Raw genomic sequence first — 21,049 nt, 5'->3', positions numbered from 1 at the left:
TAAGCTCAATTTACTTCAATGGAACTGAGTTTTAAAACCCCACCCAAACTGGAGAGAAGAGTAGGGGGGAAGTGGACATGTTTTTGTAGCGCTGGATAGCCCCTTTAATAGCCAGAGCACACAGCAGACGGGTGGGGCTGAACATAATGCTAGAAATAGGCCAGTGTTCAGACAGGGTTCAGGTTTTTGCACAAGACGTACAAAAACACTGAATATCAGCGCCTTCTCGGCCGCGCAGCACGAGCTGAGGGGCGCACGGAGTTCGTCCCAGGCACATTCATGACACAAATTAAACAATGGCCGTTGACTAATTCAAGCGAGCGCCGATCTGCTAGATTGGCGCTCGCTTACTGAGCCTATTACACTGCTCGTTAATCATGCAGCAAATTGTTAGCGATGTCTATGCAGCCGTTGCTTAATAAGTGTAAAATTATAAACTTATATCTGTCCGTGATCTCAGATGTCCTGCAGCCAGTATCCTGTCACTTCAAAGACCAGCCCAGAAGCTCCAGTGATGGTGCAGCGAGCCGGGGTGTGTGGAAGAGAGTGAGGGGATGAGGAGAGGATGATGGTGGTTGTGGTTTTTGGCTTGTGGGTGGTTATGCCTCTCCTGCGCGTAGTGCTGAGCTCCTGAGTGAGGGGATGCACTGAAGGCTGCAGAGAGAGAGGGTGCTGTACCTGCAGGATGGCTGGGTCTTGTGGTGCACCGCAGCCACCTTACTGACTTGTCACAGTCTCAGGTGGGCACGGGGGCTTCCACAGGTACAGGGGACTCTCTGGCGCTTCTTTGTATTCTCTCTCTTTTCTGGGGGCTACTGCAGAGGTTCCTGTAGGGGGGGGGGGGGCTGCACCTGTGTGTAAGGTGGTCAATGATGTGGACCTGTAGTCAGGGGCGGTCTTGGCATTTCTGGGGCCCCAAGCAAACTTATGTCTGGGGCCCCCCCCTCGCCATGCGTTCCAAAACAATAGACCGCTGTGTGTTGCCCCCAGTAGTATATACCCCTTGTGCGCTACCGCCAGTAATATATACTCCTTGTGTGCTGCCCCCAATAGTATATACCCCTTGTGTCCTGCCACCAGTAGTATATACCCCTTGTTTGCTTCCCCCAGTAGTATATAGACCCCTGTGTGTTCCCCCAGTTATATATAGCCCCCCCGTGTGCTCCCCCAGAAGTATATAGACCTCCTCTGTGCTGCCCCACTAGTATATAGGCCCCCTGTGTGCTCCCTCAGGAGTATTTAGCCCCCCTGTGTGCTCCCCCACTTGATAATAGACCTCCTATGTGCTCCCCCACTTTGATATAGACCCCCTGTGTGCTCCTCCAGTAGTATATAAACCCCCTGTGTGGTTCCCCCAGTAGTATATAGACCCCCTGTGTGCCCCACCAGTATTATATAGACCCCTTGTGTGCTGCCCCAGTAGTATACAGCCCCCTGTGTGCTCCACCAGTTATATATAGACCCCCTGTGTGCCCCACCAGTAGTATATAGACCCCTATGTGCTCCCCCAGTAGTATATAGCCCCCCTGTGTGCTCCCCCACTTGGATATAGACCTCCTGTGTGCTCTCCAAGTTGTATATAGACCCCATTCTGCTGCCCCAAGTAGTATATAGCCCCCCTGTGTGCTGCCCCCAGTAGTATATAGACCCCTCTGTGAAGCCCCAGTAGTCTATAGCCCCCCTGTGTGCTCCCCCTGTTATACAGCCCCCCTGTGTGCTCCCCCAGTTAAACAGACCCCTGTGTGCTCCCCTTCCCATATAGTATATAACACAATAAAACAAACACTTATACTCACCTGGGTCTGGGCGTCTCTTCTCTTCACTCTTGTGGCCGCAGGAAGGGTTTTCCCGGCGATCACAAGAGGCCGCATTACCCTTGTCCTGGCGCCGATGCTCAAGTGATGTCACTGGAGCGCCGACACCACAAGGACAAAGCTGCCACTTGTGACCGCAGGGAAAACCCTTCCTGCGGCCACAAGAGTGACTGATAGAAAGGGATCCAATGTCTCCCGCCCTGTCAGTGCTGCTGCATGTAACTATGAGCTCTCGTTAGCGCTCATGAGTGCTCATAGTTACAGTTCAGATGGCAGCAGCGAGCGGGGCAGCGGCCCTGTCCAGCGGTCTTGAGCAAAGAGCGGGGCCCCCCTGGATGTTGGGGGCCCCAAGCAATCGCTTGGGGTGCTTGGTGCCAAAGACCGCCACTGCCTGTAGTTCCCCCGGAGCCAACCTCAGATATTGCTGTCCGATAATATGGCCCTTAATGGTGGTGTGGTACAGATAACCAGGACAACAGGGAGACAAGGAGGGAGGCAGTATAACAATAACTCCTTTACTGATTTGCAGGTGTTGTTACAGTCCTGTGGCATGCAGCAGTTAACACTGGCGGCCTGGACTGGGTTACTGTGCCTGCAGATAGTCTGGTGGTGTGTGGAGAGATGGTCTGCCTCCAATCTTGGTCTGTCAGTACGTGTGGGACACTGGTGGGCACTGTGATCCTATGGACCTCTTCCCCAATGGTGCTTGAGTCTGTTTCCCTCCCTGTCAGCTAGGGGGTGTGGAGTTGAGAGGACATTTTGTCTCTGTTCCTCCATTCTATAGTCTTAAAATGTGTATAATGCTGTGTATAAATGCTGTGTATGCAACTATTGGGAAAGAGGCCCCCGCTCTGTCTATTTACCATCTTTATTACAAGGAGAACTTGTTTATTTACTCTGTCCTTTAGGGTGGTATTACACGGGCCGAGCAGGGCCCGATAATACCTGTAAACGAGCAGCAATCTGCTAGATCGTTGCTCGTTTACTGGGCCTATTACACAGCCCGATAATCGTTTGACAAGAGCTGCAAGGACATCGTTACCGATGTCCTTGCAGCCCTTGCTAAACTGGCATACATTACCCATCCACGTTCCAGGGCTGCTCCTGCGTCCGCTTCTCCCGGGGTCCCGCGCGCGCTCTAGCATCACAGCGGCTTGTCAGCTGGTAGGCCGCTCAGCCAATCACAGGCCGGGACCGCCACGGCCTGTGATTGGCTGAGCGGCCTATCAGCTGACAGCGCTAGAGCGCGCGCGGGACCCCGGGAGAAGCGGACGCAGGAGCAGCCCTGGAACGTGGATGGGTAATGTATATCGTTAGTCGCCGGACACGCACCGCTATTACACTCATCGGTGCGCGGTCGGCGCCCGACGAAAATAGGTTCTAACCTATATCAACGATCAGCCAATGATCGTTGTCATCGGCTGATTGTTGCATTTATTACACGGAGCGATAATCGGCCAAATCGGGCCAATTCGGCCGATTATCGTTCCGTGTAATACCACCCTTAGGGTCTGAGGATCGTTGACTATAAGATTAGAGCAAGGACAGCTTGGGACACATGGCAGCTCTTGCAAGATATGTAAACACCCAGGGTTCAGATCCCTTGAAAATAAGAAGTTGTTTAATTAATCTTCGCCTCTCACATGCTGAGTAATAGAATACATAACTGACACTCACTCCAATCAGAACAAGAATTATTATGTATGTAACATCTAACCAATAGGAGCTTGGTCACTGCCCATCTCCTTCTTGGTTGGACGCCAACTTTCTTTGTTATGTATAAATATGTGTTTTTATCCAATAAATGATGAGCTTGATTCACAGAATCCTGTGTCTGTGTCATGTCTCCCAAGCTTGTAAAAATACCCTACTGATAATTTAGAGTCCCGCTAAGACTGGGGTGGGTGTTCCCCCCCCCCCCCCAGTTAATGGCACCCCAGATGGGACTGGCATCATATCTGCATTGACGACAACCAATCCTGGTAGAATTATGGTTCAGAGACCCACAGACCAGACCAGCTGCAGCATAAGGCAGCACCCAGGTATAGCGGGGAGACTTTATTCTAAGTCTCACCCTAACAGGAGCTTTCTGAATTAGGGTAAATTCACACGGGCGGATCTGCAGCGGATTTAAGGCTGCGAATTCGCAGCTATATCCGCAGCGGATTCCTCCCCTGTGAATTCCAATGTAATTACATACTCGCAGCGGGATTGTCATCCAGCTGCCAGTATGTAAGTCCCGGCCCCATTAACCCCCACCGCCCAGGATAATACATTACCGCCAGCACGATCCGGGGGCCTTTGAGACTCCCGGAGGTCCCGTGCGGCCAATCAGTGCACGGCCCAGCTACAGTCACTGATTGGCTGCACGGGACCTCCGGGAGCCTCAGATGCGGACGGATCATGCTGCCGGTAATGTATTATCCCGGGTGGTGGGGGTTAATGGGGCCAGGACTTACATACTGGCAGCTGGATGACAATCCCACTGCGAGTATGTAATTACATTGGAATTCACAGGGGAGGGATCCGCTGTGGATTTAGCTGCAAATTCGCAACATTAAATCCGCTGCGGATCCGCCCGTGTCAATTTACCCTTAAGGTTACTAGGCCGGGCCTTAGACCACAACTTTCGGGTCCTAGAGGTACACAGGGGTCCTATTAAATCTTACCTCCCAAATTCAGAAAGATGGGTGCAGAGACATAAGTTAACTCTGCTCCCTTATACAGTCAAGTCCATTCACTTAAGGTGCCTGTCCTTAGGATTCCCACTGACGGTAGAAGTGCTGGCCCCTTCCTGAAGGTGCACCTGACAAACTTTCTCTCAAAGTCTCTCTCTTTATCTCACCTCCAGCTCTTTTGCTGCTCTGTTTATAATAACCTTTCTCCTTGTTCCCCTCAGCAGCTTTCCTCACTTTGCTCTGTGCAATGTTGTCTCCTCAACAGCTACTCAACTTGTCTCAGCTACACACTGCATTTGCAAACCTTTTATAGGGGGCCTATTAGCATACTCCGCCCACTTTCTATATAGTTCTAGGGGCTTACTACACTAGCTAGAGCAGTTCCTCCTAAAGACAGTAGGTGTCACTGTTTTGTGTGGTGTGCAGTGTAAAGCATGTAACCCATTCTCTGCCTGCCAGTTACACTGGTACAGAGAAATACATATAACAGAGAGGATGGAATTATTTTGTCTGGTCTATTTCTCGTTTCACGCCATGTTTAATGGAGGCAGTATGCATAGTTAAAGTTTTTTCCTGGAAAACGTCTTTGAGGCCGCATTCACATGTCTGTAAACTGTTCAACTCTTACGGAACTCCCTGCTTTATAATTTATTATGATGCGGTTTGCTCTGAAACAGTTGAAGGTCTACATTACTGTACTGACACAGTCGTCTCAGTTCAGCTGCGTAGTGATTGAGCTGCTTTGTGTTCACTGTAGGGAGTCCCATAGAGGGTGAAGCGTTCAGTCCATGATATACAGTCAGCTTACGGACCATATATCACAGATGTGTGAATGCAGCCTAATTTTATGTTACTTTATAATCTACTCACTGGCATCTAGGGCTTTTGCCATTATATTTTCTGTGGGGGAGGTGCTTATTAGTTATTTAATTGATATTTTACAATTAAAAGATGTGCTGCGAGCTCACAGGAGCAAGAACCCCCATTATTTTGCTGCTGATGGGACTAAGGGAAAACACATTCAGGCTGGGTTCACACACAGTATATTTGAGGCTGTATTTGTGAGGCTGTATAGCAACCAAAACCAGGAGTGGATTGAAAACACAGAAAGGCTCTGTTCACATAATGTTGTAATTGAGTGGATGGCCGTCATTTAATGGCAAATATTTGCTGTTATTTTAAAACAACGGCTGTGGTATTGAAATAATGGCCGTTATTTACTGTTATATGGCGGCCATCCACTCAATTTCAACATTGTGTGAACAGATCCTTTCTGTGTTTTCAATCCACTCCTGGTTTTGGTTGCTATGAGGACCTGACATGAGGACCAAATACTGCCTGAAATATACATAGTGTGAACCCAGCCTTAAAATGTAATATTGTATTCTATGAGAAGAATTTAGACTATTCATAATGTAAGCATATTCCCCCTTAATATACAAAATTTCTGTGTGTAGTAAAAAAAAAAAAAAAAGATGATACAAGAAAAGAAAAAAAAACATAGTGTGACAGCCAGTTTTGGGACTGGGGGTGAACAGTTCTGCAGAATCTCTCTATCGTTCTTGTGTAAAGAAACTTTTTAGCTTTCGATTTCTGCACCATCCAAAATAGAGTCTGTAACATATAGTAGACGCAGTAAATATTTTTACTATACAGCAGGGGTACTCAACAACTTTTAGTGAAGGTCCACTTACTGGGGTCTATTGTCAGGTGAAGGTCCGAGCTGAACATCATTAGTAAACGTGTTGGGCTCCCCCAGTAGTATATAGCCCCTCTGTTGCTCCCCCAGTAGTATATGGACCCCTGTGCGCTCCCCCAGTAGTATATAGACTCCTGTGCGCTCCACCAGTAGTATATAGCCCCTCTGTGCGCTCCCCCAGTAGTATATAGCCCCCCTGTGCACTCCACCAGTAGTATATAGCCCCCCTGTGCAATCCTTAGTAGTATATAGCCCCCCTGTGCACTCCCCTTCCCATATAACATAAAAAAAAAAAAACACTTATACTCACCTGGGTCCGGGCGTCTCCTCTTCTCTTCCCCTCTTGTGGCCACACTGCAGCGGTCACAAGAGGCAGCTCTCCCCTTGTCTTGTCATCGGCGCTCCAGTGACGTCACTCAAGCGCCGAAACCAGAGACCGGACAGAGCCGCCTCTTGTGACCGCTGCAGCCACAAGAATGACTGACAGGGAGGGAGCCAATGGCTCCCTCTCTGTCAGTGCTGCTCCTGCACTGTAACTATGAGCGCTCGTTACAAGCGCTTATAGTTACTGTGCAGAGGGGAGCAGCGCAGCTCAGTATACAGGTATACTGAGCTACAGCAGGGGTCCGGACGGCTGGCCTCCATGGTCCGCCAGTTGAGGACTCCTGCTATATAGTATATTTTTACTTTTTATACTATATTGGCCCCACAGATGCCAAAAGGACACACATTTTGCCTTTGTCAAGTGAATGAACCTTATGCATAAGCATGTGAATTGGCTTAAAACTTCCGGGACTTCATAGGTTAACTATTGTACAGAATCTCTCCGCCCTTCCTGTGTATAGAAACTTTTTAGCTTTCGATTCCGGCTCTTTTATACTACAATGGCGTCTGCTGAGCTGAGGGACGAGCTGAACTGCTCCATCTGCCTGAGCCTCTATACAGATCCCGTATCCCTGAGATGTGGACACAACTTCTGCCGCTCGTGTATTGTTCAGGTGCTGGATACACAGGACGGGGCTGGAGGTTACTCCTGTCCTGACTGCAGAGCAGAATATCTGAAGCGTCCGGCCCTGGAGAAGAACAGGAAGCTGGGTAATATAGTGGAGCGTTTCTTATCTACTCAGCCTGATATGGAGGAGACCGGAATCTTCTGCACTTACTGCGATTCTCCTGCACCGGCTGTGAGAACATGTCTGCAATGTGAGGCTTCTTTTTGTGAAAAACACCTAAGTAGACACAGTAAGTCATCAGAACATACGTTGGTGGAGCCCACTGTAACCCTGGAGGAAAGGAAATGCTCCACACACAGAGAAGTGCTAAAATATTACTGTCCTGTAGACAACGCCTGTATCTGTGTGTCCTGCTGGGTGGCCGGAGATCACAAGGGACATGACGTGGAGCTACTGGACGTGGCCTCCGAGAAGGGGAAAGAGAAACTGAGATCTGTCATTGAGAAGCTGAAGTCAGAGCGAGAGGAAGCTGGAAGAAAAGTCCAGAAACTAAAGCACCATGGGAGAGAACAGGAAGAAAAATCATCTGCACTCACTGAGAGAGTCACTGGGCTGTTTACTGATCTCAGGAAGAAGCTGGATAATGTAGAAAAGAGAATCCTGGGAGAGATTTCCAGACAGAAGGGAGAGGTTTCAGTGTCAGTCTGTGATCTGGTCAGACAGGTGGAGCTACACAAGGAGGAGCTGACCGAGAAGATGAATCAGCTTGAGGGATTATGTAACATCACTGATCCGCTGACCTTCCTACAAGAAGATATTACCAGCGGTGACATCAGTGATGGAAGCTGTGATGTCATCAGTGATGTAAGAGACGTCCAGTGTCTGGATGAAGGTATAGTGTCACAGATGGTACACAGGGGACTGGGGCACTTTGCTGATGATCTGATTGATATGAAGATAAAGAGACAGTTCTCAGTGATGGAGAAATCAGACATATTACTGGATATAGACACGGCTTCTAATAACATTATTATATCACAGGATCTCAGATCTGCTTCTTATACCGCTACATCACAGAACAGACCTGATGGGCCCAAGAGGTTCAGATTCGATCAGGTGTTCAGTTCCCGCAGCTTCTCCTCTGGGAGACATTACTGGGAGGTGGATGTGAGTCAGGCAGAGAAATGGCTGATAGGGGCGGCCGGGGAAAGTCTGGAGAGGAAGTTGGTGGATAATGAATCTTATATTGGTTATAATGAGAAATCTTGGGCTGTATATGTGAATAATAGTTTTAGAGCATGTCATAACAATATCCATAAGAAGCTGGTATCAGATTCCCCTGTGCGGGTTGTCGGGATCTATCTGGACTATGAGGCCGGACGTCTGTCCTTCTATCAGCTTTCTGACTCCATCAGACACCTACACACCTTCACCACCACCTTCACCGAGCCGCTCTATGCTGGGGCTTATATTTTTGATAACGGTATCAGATTTATTGGATGAGGAGACTTTATATATGTAATACTTTACCTGTGTTCTGTTAAATATAGAGGGCAAAGACCCCTGACGTAATATTCTGTGTTCAGGAATGAAATGTACGGCCACTACTCTCCATGGGTTGTGCCCCATATTACAGCTTAGGCTAGGTTCACACTGCGTTTTCAGCATCCGTTTAACGGATCCGTTTTTCTTTAACGTCCAGAAAAATAGGGTCAGCAACGTTTTTTGGTCCGTTTTGGTCTGTCAAAAAAAACGGATCCGTTTTTTTTTATAATGGAAGTCAATGGAAAAACGGATGCACACAAATGAATCCGTTTTTTGCAATCCGTTTTTCATGCGTTTTTTGCAAAAAACGGATGCGTTAAACGGATGCTGAAAACGCAGTGTGAACCTAGCCTTATCCTTATCCATCGCTTTCAAATGCTACACCTTTCTATGGATCAGATTGTCTAACATTGTTATGAGCGAATACATACAAAATACACCCGACTGCGCAATTTTATTGTGTAAAATAAAAATTGCATATAATAAATTAGCTTAAAAAAGGTAGCTGAAGCTGATCTGAAACTACACCCCCTTCATCACCTTTAACGGAAGAAACCTGACTGATTATAATACATGATTATTGACTGATCACCTGGCTTCTGTGCAGGGGCGGATCTACCGCCGTAGCCTGCAGCACCCGGTGGCCGAGAGGCTTCTTGGGCAGCGCAGGCTCAGTGTCCACCGGGGCTGGTACTTCCGGCACAGGGAGCGTCTCTAACACGCGCTCTCTGTGGCGGAAGGACCGGCCCTGGTGGACACTGAGCTCCCTGGTGCCTGCGCTGACCGCCTATGAAGAGGGCCACCACACTGCTGTCTCATGCTATGCCCGGGAAGCACAGGCACCAGGGAGCTCCGTGTGCGTCGGTGGCTGGTACTTCTGGAAGTTGTTAGGTGAATTCTGTTTTTTTTTTTTTTTTCTATTTGCTTTGCAGAGGGGTCATCTATAGAGGGGGGCATCTATAGAGCAGCAGCATAAGGGGGACAACACAAGGATCATTCTACAACGTTGCTTTGGTTAAAATAACGGCTGTTGTGGGTTGATTGGACATTTGACACCCTCGGGTATAGAGTTTATCCCAGGGGTATACTATGGCCTGGGCCTGAGGTGAGAAAACCAGGGAAGTGATAACATTATGGCCTGGAGGGATTTAGGCTGGCCTAGAGTTTATCCACCAGGGTATACTGTGGCTTTGGCCAGACTATACCCAGGTTTGACATTAAATGGGTATGTTCTGGCCTGGAGGGGTATAGTTTGGCCTAGGCTATTTTACACCCCAGGGTATAGCTTGGCTTAGGACCGTTCATCTCCCAAGGTATACGCTGGCTTGTGCCAAACTATACCCGGCATTAATTGTAGATAGCTTATTACCAGCATTTGCCATCATTTTATAATTTTTACGGTGAGTGTCTGAGCCCAAGGAACCTGATAAATTGTAACAATGAATGGGTTATGGTGCTGATTATACAGTGTTTGTGCAGTGTCACCTATCTGTTTAACCCGCACAGTGGGTCAGCAGGCCAGAAAAACAGAAAGGACAATACACACTGCTTAATCAGCTATATGACTCTATATATTCCTGTGGGTATCCAGGTTAACTAGGTTTTACATTGAATTGGGTTTATTTTTCTTATTACCCCCCCCCCCCCTCCCAATGCTGGTGCAACAGGTTTTAGGTTCTGCATAGCTATATAACCGTACTTCCCAACTTGCGCAGAGGAAAGAGGGACAGTCAAGTCAATGTGTCAAGCATGCCCCTATGTTGTATGCCTCTTAGTATCCCTTTAGTACGCCCTTAGTACCTTCTTATTGCTCCCTTAGTATGCCCCTTAGTACCTTTTTAGTACTCAATCTCGTGGAACTTCTGGTGCATGGTGTAAGCCCCGCCCCCATCACGATAAGCCCCGCCCACTGCACCAACTGCAGGGCTAACTAACCAGCAGAGTACACCGGGCCAGAGGAGGAGAGACGCCATGGACAACAGGAAATATGGTAAGAGACTGACCCATTATACTTACCATATTTCTAGTTGTCCATGGTGTGTCTCCTCCTCTGGCCCTGGGGGCGGGGCTTACCGAGTCATACCTGTTGGCAACTATGGGCTTTCTCTTCCAGCTCCATGGCGCCTGCACTCTTCTCACATCATCTGTGCCAAGCAGGAGAGGAGTGCGGGCGCCGTGGGGCTGGAAGAGGAAGTCTGCTCCAGAAGCCTGAGCATCACCTCCTCAGCGTAGGCAGCGGCATACGCCCGGCCAGTAGGTGTCACAGTCAGCGCTCATTAGGAGCACTCACAGTGTAAGGGCTGCAGTCTGCACCCGGCAGCTGCCGGTGCGAATGCCGGGGACAGCGGGACATCACCCCAAAACTGGGACTGTCCCGCTGGATCCGAGACGGTTGGGAGGTATGATATAACACATTCAGCCAGAAGGTGGCGGTACAGTCTTTACTCTGCTAGTGACTGCTTTGCTCTGCCTTGTAGCTAGACAAAGAGGTTAAGTAGGCTGATGTTTTGGAGGGAGGAAAGGTGGCTGTTACTGGGGCACTGGTATATCGGGTGACACTGTAGTGGGCACTGTGCTTGCAGTTGTCTTAAGGCCCTATTACACTAAATGATCATTGTACATATTTGGCCGTTACGGACGATAATCGTCTTGTGTAATAGCAGGCAGCGATCAGCCAGGATAGCAACGATCTGCTGCCGTCGCTCTGGGTAATAGGAGCGGCAGCAGCAGACCACTGCTATCCTCTATGGGCTGTCCGGACGATCTAGCGATAACCCGCCCTCCCCCGCAGCTAGTGGGGAGATAGGAGCAAGCGAGCACTGACAGCGCTCGTTTGCTCCTCTCTGTCGCCCCGTGTAATAGGGGCTTTAAAGGCATCTTACTTCTCTGCCTGGTGCTGCCCCTTCTCCACAAGCACCCCCCTTACACACACACACACACACAGATATATGTTTTTTTTTTTTTGTTTTTTTTACAATATGTCATGACCATCATGTTGATTAATTGTACTATTATTGAGCCTCTACTAACATATTACAGGAAATGTTTGACACCCGAGGAGCTCCTGTAGTGTTATATATTGAAGGGGTTGTTCCACAATTAAGAAATGTTCGAAGTAGGATGACCTGTTCTAGAGATCACAGGGCGTCTGACTGCAGGAAAACCCCCAAGTTCATACACCTATTTACTATTATACGAATAGAGGAGAAGTCTTTTTTGACTTGTACATAGGTGACCACAGTTTGGGGAGTTATCGGCAATGAATTTCAAGAAACAGGAATCTGCAAGGCTATAGAATAAGGAAGAAGCAGCCATTGCTACCACTAGAGGGATCTGTTTGGAGAGAGCAGGGAAAACATAGATGTTCAGGAGTAGAAGGTATGAAGTGAGATCTCTGGACAGAAAGATCAGGAGTCACTGTCAGTCTCTAATCTGATCAGGTGTAACTGCCAGTCTCTAATCTGATCAGGTGTAACTGCCAGTCTCTAATCTGATCAGGCAGCTGGAGACTCAGGAAATGGCACTGCCTTACCCAATGAATGAAGCAGAGGCTACACAATGTTACTAATTCTAAAACTATTATGAGAAAAGACCTAAAGAGTAGTGACATCATTCATGTATGGTGTGATGTAATCGTAGTGCAGTGTCTGGGTGATATCAGTCTCACAGTATTATAGAGGAGACTTGATATAGATTCACCTTATAATAACATTATTATATCACAGGATTTCACATCTGCCTCTTACACCATCACAGAACAGATCTGATGGGTCCAACAGGTGCATATCCCTCCAGGTGTTAGTGTCATTTTTAATAACTTTTGATGTGATATTGAGGCATGTCTATGGTTTTCATCAGTCAGGATCTGTGTCCTGAACCCTCACCAATTGCTAGAAATGGCAAGGAGAAGCACTTGGATGAGTGCTTCTCTCCCCATCTGTCTCCTTACTGCAAGCTACAGGCTCCATAGACTTTTTATAGAGCCCATCATTTGCAGGGAGAAGAGAGAGAAGCGCTTAGCTGATCACTTCTTCCTGCTCATTCTAGTGAAAAGTGGAGGTCGCAGCACCCAGACTGATCAAAACTTTTGACATGTCAAAGGTTGTTTAAAATACAGTAACACTTTCCGGGATATAAGGGAAAGCTGCTGCCAGACTCCTCTAGCATATCTCCCTGTCAAAAAAAGTATTGGGATGTTGAACTCCAACTTGCCTGATCCTTCTCTCCCGTGACAGTTTCTGTCCTGAGGCCAGTGTACACATTAAATGGTCATCCAGTCCCTTCAAAATTAGTGGGTTCAATCTAGATATTTGGTTTGTACGGCCGCACCTTCTCTGCCGCCTTCACAGAACTCTGTACGCCACTTTCTCAATCATAAACCAACAGGGCCGTGTATACCTCAGTAACCATATAAAGCAAGTTCTATGATGCCCGCAGTTGAAGATCCAATATGAAAACATCACCACCACTGGAAGACAATGGAATTTTCTTTGTTTTATGTGTATATGGTTATGTCTGCTATAAAAGAAATGTGCATGCATTGTATATCATCACATCAGTCCACTAGGTACATACACCACAGACCTACTAATATATAGATGGATCTACGCCTTAATGGATATCCTGTGGGGGTAACTGATGAATGGTGTCGGATAACTATGATGTTTCACTGTACAGTAATAGTGTTTGTAGGGTTTCTGTAAAAGAGAACTCTAGTAAAAATGAAAATAAGGCAATGGCTAGACAGCGACTTTGGCCATGACATAAGGTTGCATTGTAGACCACAAGTAGCTGCAACTGTGACCCAACAATTTTAAGAAATTGACCCACAATGGATTTCTTGCATCCATCGGGTCTCAGTCATGGTTACTTTTAGGTTGCAACGCAAACACATTCACTAACATTAGCTGCTATGTAGCAGGATCCTTGGCAATCTTTGGCCTTGTGACCCAAGTCTATGCGTAGTCCTAGACTTATATGCATTCCTTACCTACCACTTGGTAGAGCCTTTTGCCCTTTCTATTTGTGGTTAGTGTCTTTCTATGGCAATGTGTGGCGGTCATAGCAGTGACATATCTGTTCACACACTTGCTCATAGGCTTCAGACAACTAAGCTCTTCCCATAGTGGGAAAGATGTATGGGGTTGACTACATTTTACATGTCAAAAACCTTATCAAGCCTGGTGTCCTACAGGACTATGGTCCCAGTAACATTGTTTGGTGGTATAAATCTTCTCAGGATTATCAAGAACATTGAGAAAAGTGTTCATCATTCAAGTCCCGTAAATCCTGTCCTACAACCTGTGGAGGGCTTGCACAAGTGATATTGTTGTAGATGTAACTAGGAGGACTGGAATCATAACCCTCCGACACAGACTGTACCACTCTGGGGACAACGGTGGCATTTCTTAAGCAGAAATCTTTTAGGTCTTTCAGGGAACAGCTACAATCCCAATGGTTTCCGTGTAACCACAGCTGCTGGATTGGAGAAGTTATGAGCAAGGAACTAACCGAGATGGTTTTTAATGGGTTCCTTTGAAGGCTTAGATATCTAAGACGTGAAAATGTCTGAAAGATATCCGTATCAACAACACTTAGCTGATTGTCTGAAAGGTCAAGCCATTGTAGCCTCTGAAATGGACTAAAGGACTCTGAAGAAAGGGTCTGCAGTTGGTTGTTGGCCAGAAGAAGGTATGAGAGATCTTTAAGTCCTGTGAAGGATCTAGCTGAGAGCTGAGTCAGCTTATTGAACCTGAGGTCCAGTTCCAGTAGATCTTGAAGGTCAGAGAAGCTGTTGTCATCAATCACTGAAATGTCATTACGCTGGAGAAAGAGCCTCCTAAGATTTGAGAGGCCTGAGAACATGTGAGGCTTTATCCTAGTGATACAACTGTTCTCTACATGCAAACTATGAAGCTTTCCCAGTCCTCTGAAGGAATGTTCATAGAGTGTTTTCAGACAGTTCCCTGACAGGTTCATAACCGCCACATTAAAAAGTCCTGTAAACGCTCCTGGACGGATCTCCTGAATGTTGTTGTTATTTAAAGACAAAAACTCAAGTTGTCCAAGACCTTCAAACACCCGTTCAACGAGAGTCCTGATCTTGTTGTGACTCAAATTGAGTTCCTCCAAAAACTGTAGGTCCTTGAAGACCCTCGGCCTCAGGCTGCTGAGGGAATTGTTGGACAATCTAAGAACATGGAGGCTTAGCAAACCGCCAAAGGTGTCTTCAGAAAGGGCTGGCAGGCGATTTTGTGACAGATCCAACCATCGCAGGGACTTCATTCCAAAGAACGCTCTAGAAGCAATGGTGGAGATGATGTTGTGGTTCAGATACAACTTCTGAAGCTTGTGTAACTTGATGAAAATGTGAGCCTTCAACCCCCGTAACATGTTGCCACTGAGGTCCAGCTCCTTTAGTTCCACCAAGCTGACAAACAGCGGAGAATGGACATAGGTGAGATGGTTCCCAGCCAAAATAAGCTCTCTTAGGTTAGGTAGGTCGTGAAACACGGTGTCTGGAAGGGCCACCAGTGAGTTCCAGCCCAAGTTTAGGTACCAAAGGTTTGAAAGACCCGCAAATAAGCCATCTTCAATTTTTGGGAAGAAATTGTTGTTGAGGCTCAGGGAGACCAAGTTCTGGGTGTGGAGGAAGGTGTTAGGGGCCAAAACTTTCAAGATATTCCTTTCTAAGTGCAAATGGGCTAAAGCCTTGAGGCCATGGAGAGCATGTGGCTCCAAACTAGTCAGGTGGCTGCTCTGCAGATTTAGGAAGTCAAGCTGGGATAAGTTTTTGAAAGCTTCGGTGGGCACGGTGGTGAGGTTGTTGCCATCCAGCCACAAGGCTCGGACATTTATGGGCAGTGGATCTGGAATACGGGAGAGGTTCCGTGAGCTGCAGAAGATGCTGTAATCCTCATTGTAGTCGTAACTGCAGAGACAAAATGTTGGACACTTGGACTCTGGAGATGATGGCGTTGTCTCCTCTTCTGCAGGACGAGACTCTGAAGCCGAACAATAACTTGTTGCCAAACTGCAGAGAAGGATCACGGCTACAACCTCTGTGGGGAAGATAAAGGGAAACTGAGTAACACAAGAAGGTGTCCCTCCACCATGCTTTACACTTCTGCCTCTTCAGACTGGATGATGCATATAAACAGGACATAATGGAGGCAATAGAAATCTGTCCTATCACCCCTCCAGTGTTCCTGTCCAATGTAAAGAAAATAGAAGGGGTGTGTACATACGATAAACAAGAGATACAACTAGATATACATTTTATATTCTATTCAGCCCCATCTCTTCCTGGGAAAGCTGGGTCACCACCAACATGGCTGCCCTTGCAACTTCCAATACCCAGCTTTCCTAAACCCCCCACTGTTACTCACAGCTCCCACTTCTCTACCGCCACATAACTGAACAGATCTGGCAGCCAATATATATACCTGGCCAATGCACGGAACATATCTATTACATTATAGGACAATATTCACTATTCACTCCTGAATTTTGGGAAGGTGTCAAAAACCACTGGCATCACGCCGCCAGCTCCTGACTCAGCATGTCATGTGAGCCTGCGGCGGGGAATATTAGGGGGGCATGTGGGATTTTATTAACCCTTTGAGGTTGCCTATTAATTTCGCAGCACCAGTCCACATTACAGGGGAATGAATGCGGCTTGTCCTCTTCTTCCAGGTACACTATAAATATCCCATAGCATATGCTGAGCATATCCCATATGGCTTCTATAGGGTGGCGATGGCTCCGGTTGGCCTCATGGCCACTGGTTCACACAATTACTATACAGGTGGTCCTCGACTTACGACGTTGATCCGTTCTTGCGCGGCGTCGTAAACCGAATTTCGACGTAAGTCGGATCATACATTCATACAGTGCTGTACCATAATAACAGTACTGTGCTGTAAACACTTAGCCTATCCTAACACCTACTGTATGCTAACACAGTACCCTACATAAGTATCAATAAACACATAGGTACATCAGGTGGCATCAGCAGAGTCTGGCTTAGGTTTGGGAGCCATAATGCAGGGCGTTATAGCAGCCAGGAGACTCGTTTTTCTCAGTCTGGAACCTGTCACTGTATAGTATAGTACACTACTGTACTGTATTCTTCCGCCACTGCACGTACTCGACTTACGACGGAACCGCGTAGGTCGGAACAAGGCGTCGGAACAAAGCGTCGTAACCACGAAACGTCGTAACTCGAGACCGTCGTAACCCGAGGACCACCTGTATATAAACCCTCATATAGACCAGAGCCATATTACGTCACCTTCCAGATTTACCCCGCATATAAATCCTACCTATATACAAGTAATATATATCATTAGTATATGTATCCCCAGTTATGAATAGGTTAACAGCGGCCACAGTGGGCACCTTGCGAGCCACACCCTGGATGGGCGATCATCAGCAGGTAGCCCGGGGCACAGTCTCCTCGGGTGGCACAAGGACTATGGCGCAGACGCGACTCCAACTTTACTTTATTTTGCCCAAACTTTCAAATCCCGGCACAGCCCCGGGTTACAGGTTATAGGGTGTATACCCCAGGAGTGGAGGGCTATTAGGGTCACCTACCTGCACCTGTAGGTCCCATGCTGACTGTCACATAGCAGAGTGGACACGGCGGCTCCTGGGTCCCTGCTAGTACTGACAGCCAGCGCTCCTGGCCAGCTTGAAATAGGCTGGGTCCTGGAAAGCACTTGCCTTGTTAACCCTGTGAGTGCCGGGGGTGCCAGGTTAACACGTTGGTTACTAGGTGGCCGCCTATTCATAGCTCATGATGTCACAGGCTGAGGAATTAAAGGGACGTGTCCTGGAAAGACTCTGCAGCGTTAACTTATTCACTGCCTGGGAGACACTGGAATAGGATGACATTGTAAACCATGTACTGATGCATTCACAGCTTGCATCCTGGCAGAAGCCTGACCTGGAAACTGTCAGTAAGCAGCTGTTGATGGAGCTTAGATCCTGGCTTAAGCCTGACCTGATAACTGTTAGTAAACAGCTGTTGATGGAGCTTGGATCCTGGCTTAAGCCTGACCTGGTAACTGTCAGTAAGCAGCTGTTGACTGATCTTGGATCCTGGCATAAGCCTGACCTGGAAACTGTCAGTAAGCAGCTGCTGACGGAGCTGTTTCTTATCATCTACTTATGTTTATGGCTTATAATGGTGGCCTGCTGTGAATGGACTGTGGTTCTGACTGATTTTGTCACCCCATGGCAGCTGTCCTGCTTGCTGACGGTTTCTCCCGTCTTTCTTGTTGATGGTTTCCCCCCTGTCCTGCTTGCTGACAGTTCCCCCTTGTTCCTGCTTGCTGATGGTTTCCACCCGTGTCCTGCTTGCTGATGGTTTCCACCCCTGTCCTGCTTGCTGACTGTTTCCCCCTTGTCCTGTTTGCTGATGGTTCCCCCCTGTCCTGCTTGCTGATGGTTTCCATGTAAGTTTTTTCTCTATCCACCATTGGGGGATGAGATGGGCCGTGCTGCCCTGATGGAGGATACCAGGGATGTGTACACAGGAGCGCCGCCAGCAGGGACAGGGACTTTGTTTGCAAACAAGACTCGTGATAAGAATCCGCTGCCCGTAATTACAGTCATCACCGCGCCAGAATAATCCCGTACACGAGGGTATAAGGTGTCAGAGCTCTGCCAGCGGGGGGGGCGCTCTATACAACAGCTCAGCAGATGGTATCACATATGGTAGGCTTAGATACAGCAGCTCAGCAGATGGTATCACACATGGTAGGCTTAGATACAGCAGCTCAGCAGATGGTATCACATATGGTAGGCTTAGATACAGCAGCTCAGGAGATGGTATCACACATGGTAGGCTTAGATACAGCAGCTCAGCAGATGGTATCACATATGGTAGGCTTAGATACAGCAGCTCAGCAGATGGTATCACACATGGTAGGCTTAGATACAGCAGCTCAGCAGATGGTATCACACATGGTAGGCCTAGATATAGCAGCTCAGCAGATGGTATCACACATGGTAGGCTTAGATACAACAGCTCAGCAGATTGTGTCACACATGATAGGCTTAGATACAGCAGCTCAGCAGATGGTATCACATATGGTAGGCTTAGATACAGCAGCTCAGGAGATGGTATCACACATGGTAGGCTTAGATACAGCAGCTCAGCAGATGGTATCACATATGGTAGGCTTAGATACAGCAGCTCAGCAGATGGTATCACACATGGTAGGCCTAGATATAGCAGCTCAGCAGATGGTATCACACATGGTAGGCTTAGATACAACAGCTCAGCAGATTGTGTCACACATGATAGGCTTAGATACAACAGCTCAGCAGATTGTGTCACACATGGTAGGCTTAGATACAGCAGCTGAGCAGATGGTATCACACATAGTAGAATTAGATACAACAGCTCAGAAGACTGTATTGAACGATAGGCTTAGATACAACAGCTCAGCAGATTGCAGAATAGGATTATATACTTTAGCTCGGAAGACAGTATCACACATCATAGGATTAGATACAGCAGCTCACTATACAGTGTCACAAGTAATAGAGAATCTCACCAACAATACCACTCATCATAGAATTAGATACACCAGCTCAGCCGTGAGTATCACATATAATAGGCTTAGATACAGTGGCTCAACAGACATGATCATGCATGATAGGATTAGATACAGTATTACATATAGTTGATGCACCGATCCAGCAAACCCTATACATGATAGATATGAGGCTCACCAGTCAGGTGTCACACCTGATAGGCTTAGATACACCAGCTTAGCAGACTGTATCACCCATGATGTTAAATTTATAGCATTCCAGCAGACTATCTCACGACAGGCTTAGATACAGTTGTCAAAGACATGATAAGCTTAGATACAGTTGGGGATGGTTTAGGTGGGCATGGAGTGGGTGTGTTAGATACGTTCTGCCCGTCAGGTCACATCTATAACCTCGGCAATGAACTTGTTGAATCTTTCAATCGGCCAAAGTCTGCTTGATGTGGCTGTGATTCGGGCCGTGTCTCGGTCACCTCTCATAGCTGGGCGGTCATTGCTCCGGCCGTTCATCACAATACATACAGGACATCACACATGGTGCATGATGAGTAGACTGCCGCATACAAAGGGTTAATATGAGTATATATAGCAGGATACAGGAAAGCTTTATACTCCAGTCACCTCCAGAGCTGCACACACAACTCTGCTGCTCACTCTCTAACTGACTGCTGATTAGCGCCACCTACAGGAAGCCAGCTAGCAATGTGTTTGCAGCTTTGGATGTGACTAGAGTATGTTATCAGAGATGTGTGAGCTGTGATGACCAATACGGAGCGGAGTATACAGCAGGCCTTACATTACAGATTACAGCCGAATGATCCTATATACAGGATATAACGGAGAGATGCTGGGAATCATCAGTGTGGAGCACAGCGTGGGGGGGGGGGGAGCGGGTGTTTACAGGTCAGGGTTAGGGTCAGATAAAGCGCTGATAGGGCAGCCACATTTCTAGGATTTTTATGGAACAGAATGTTCCAGGGAAGGTGACCTATAGACTGTACAAGGACCTACTGTATGTATACAGCAGGGACACGCCGGCTACTATACACAGAGGCACGGATTTCGAGGAACGTGACACCGGTCATCGCTGACTAAGTGTTTTATTTATTAATGAATCATTAATGAGGAGAACAGATTATAATGATAATAATAATAATAATAATAATAATAATAGTAGTAGTAATAATAAAAATTGTGATAATGATAATATAAATAATTAAAAGGAAAGTAATACTACTACTAATAAAAAAAAATTAGAGTAATACTAATGGTAATAATAATAATAATAATAATAAAGAGGCAGTGATAGAAATAACAATAATATAAATAATAAAAAGGAGAGTTATGCTACTTCAGATATGTAATGATTACAGCTGAGGTCTGATTATACACTGGGTTCCACCACAACAGGGCGTAAGAGTGCTCCCCCCCCCCCCCCCCCCACACACACACACACAGAAATGCTCTGAGATGCTACTTTTGGGTAGTGTAGAGATCAGTGATGGCAAGTAGTGATGAGCGAACAGTAAAATGTTCGAGTTCGAGTTGAACCTCGAACAGCAATGAAGTTCAGTTCGAAGTTCGACTCGAACTCGAACCCCATTAAAGTCAATGGGAAATGTTTGGGTTAATTTTGACACCTATACAGGCGAGGGAAAGCTGGAATTACCACCAGAAGAGGAAACTGGATACATGGAACAACTTAGTGAAGAAAATTTGGCTCCAACAATGACAGAAAAAAATTAAGAGGGTAAAATACTTCATTTAGTGATGAGCGAATAGTACGCTATTC

The 21,049-nt window shown here is 47.1% G+C and overlaps 2 protein-coding genes across 2 annotated transcripts; one reads left to right on the top strand and one right to left on the bottom strand.

Moving 5' to 3' along the window:
* Nucleotides 1-7,064: 7,064 nt before the first annotated feature.
* On the top strand, nt 7,065-9,133 carry LOC138800484 (E3 ubiquitin/ISG15 ligase TRIM25-like). Its single transcript, XM_069982185.1, has one exon. It carries the CDS (start codon nt 7,076-7,078, stop codon nt 8,645-8,647), a length of 1,572 nt encoding a protein of 523 aa, XP_069838286.1. The 5' UTR covers nt 7,065-7,075; the 3' UTR covers nt 8,648-9,133.
* A 4,037-nt stretch (nt 9,134-13,170) lies between these two features.
* On the bottom strand, nt 13,171-17,369 carry IGFALS (insulin like growth factor binding protein acid labile subunit). Its single transcript, XM_069982184.1, has 2 exons — nt 17,288-17,369; nt 13,171-15,750 (listed from the first exon to the last, which is right to left on the bottom strand). The coding sequence occupies exons 1-2, from the start codon at nt 17,304-17,306 to the stop codon at nt 13,934-13,936; spliced, it is 1,836 nt and encodes a 611-aa protein (XP_069838285.1). The 5' UTR covers nt 17,307-17,369; the 3' UTR covers nt 13,171-13,933.
* Nucleotides 17,370-21,049: the final 3,680 nt, after the last annotated feature.

The sequence above is a fragment of the Dendropsophus ebraccatus genome, chromosome 9 (genome assembly GCF_027789765.1).
Source record: "Dendropsophus ebraccatus isolate aDenEbr1 chromosome 9, aDenEbr1.pat, whole genome shotgun sequence".
Classification (NCBI taxonomy): Eukaryota; Metazoa; Chordata; class Amphibia; order Anura; family Hylidae; genus Dendropsophus; species Dendropsophus ebraccatus.
This window is presented reverse-complemented; position numbering and strand designations above follow the sequence as displayed.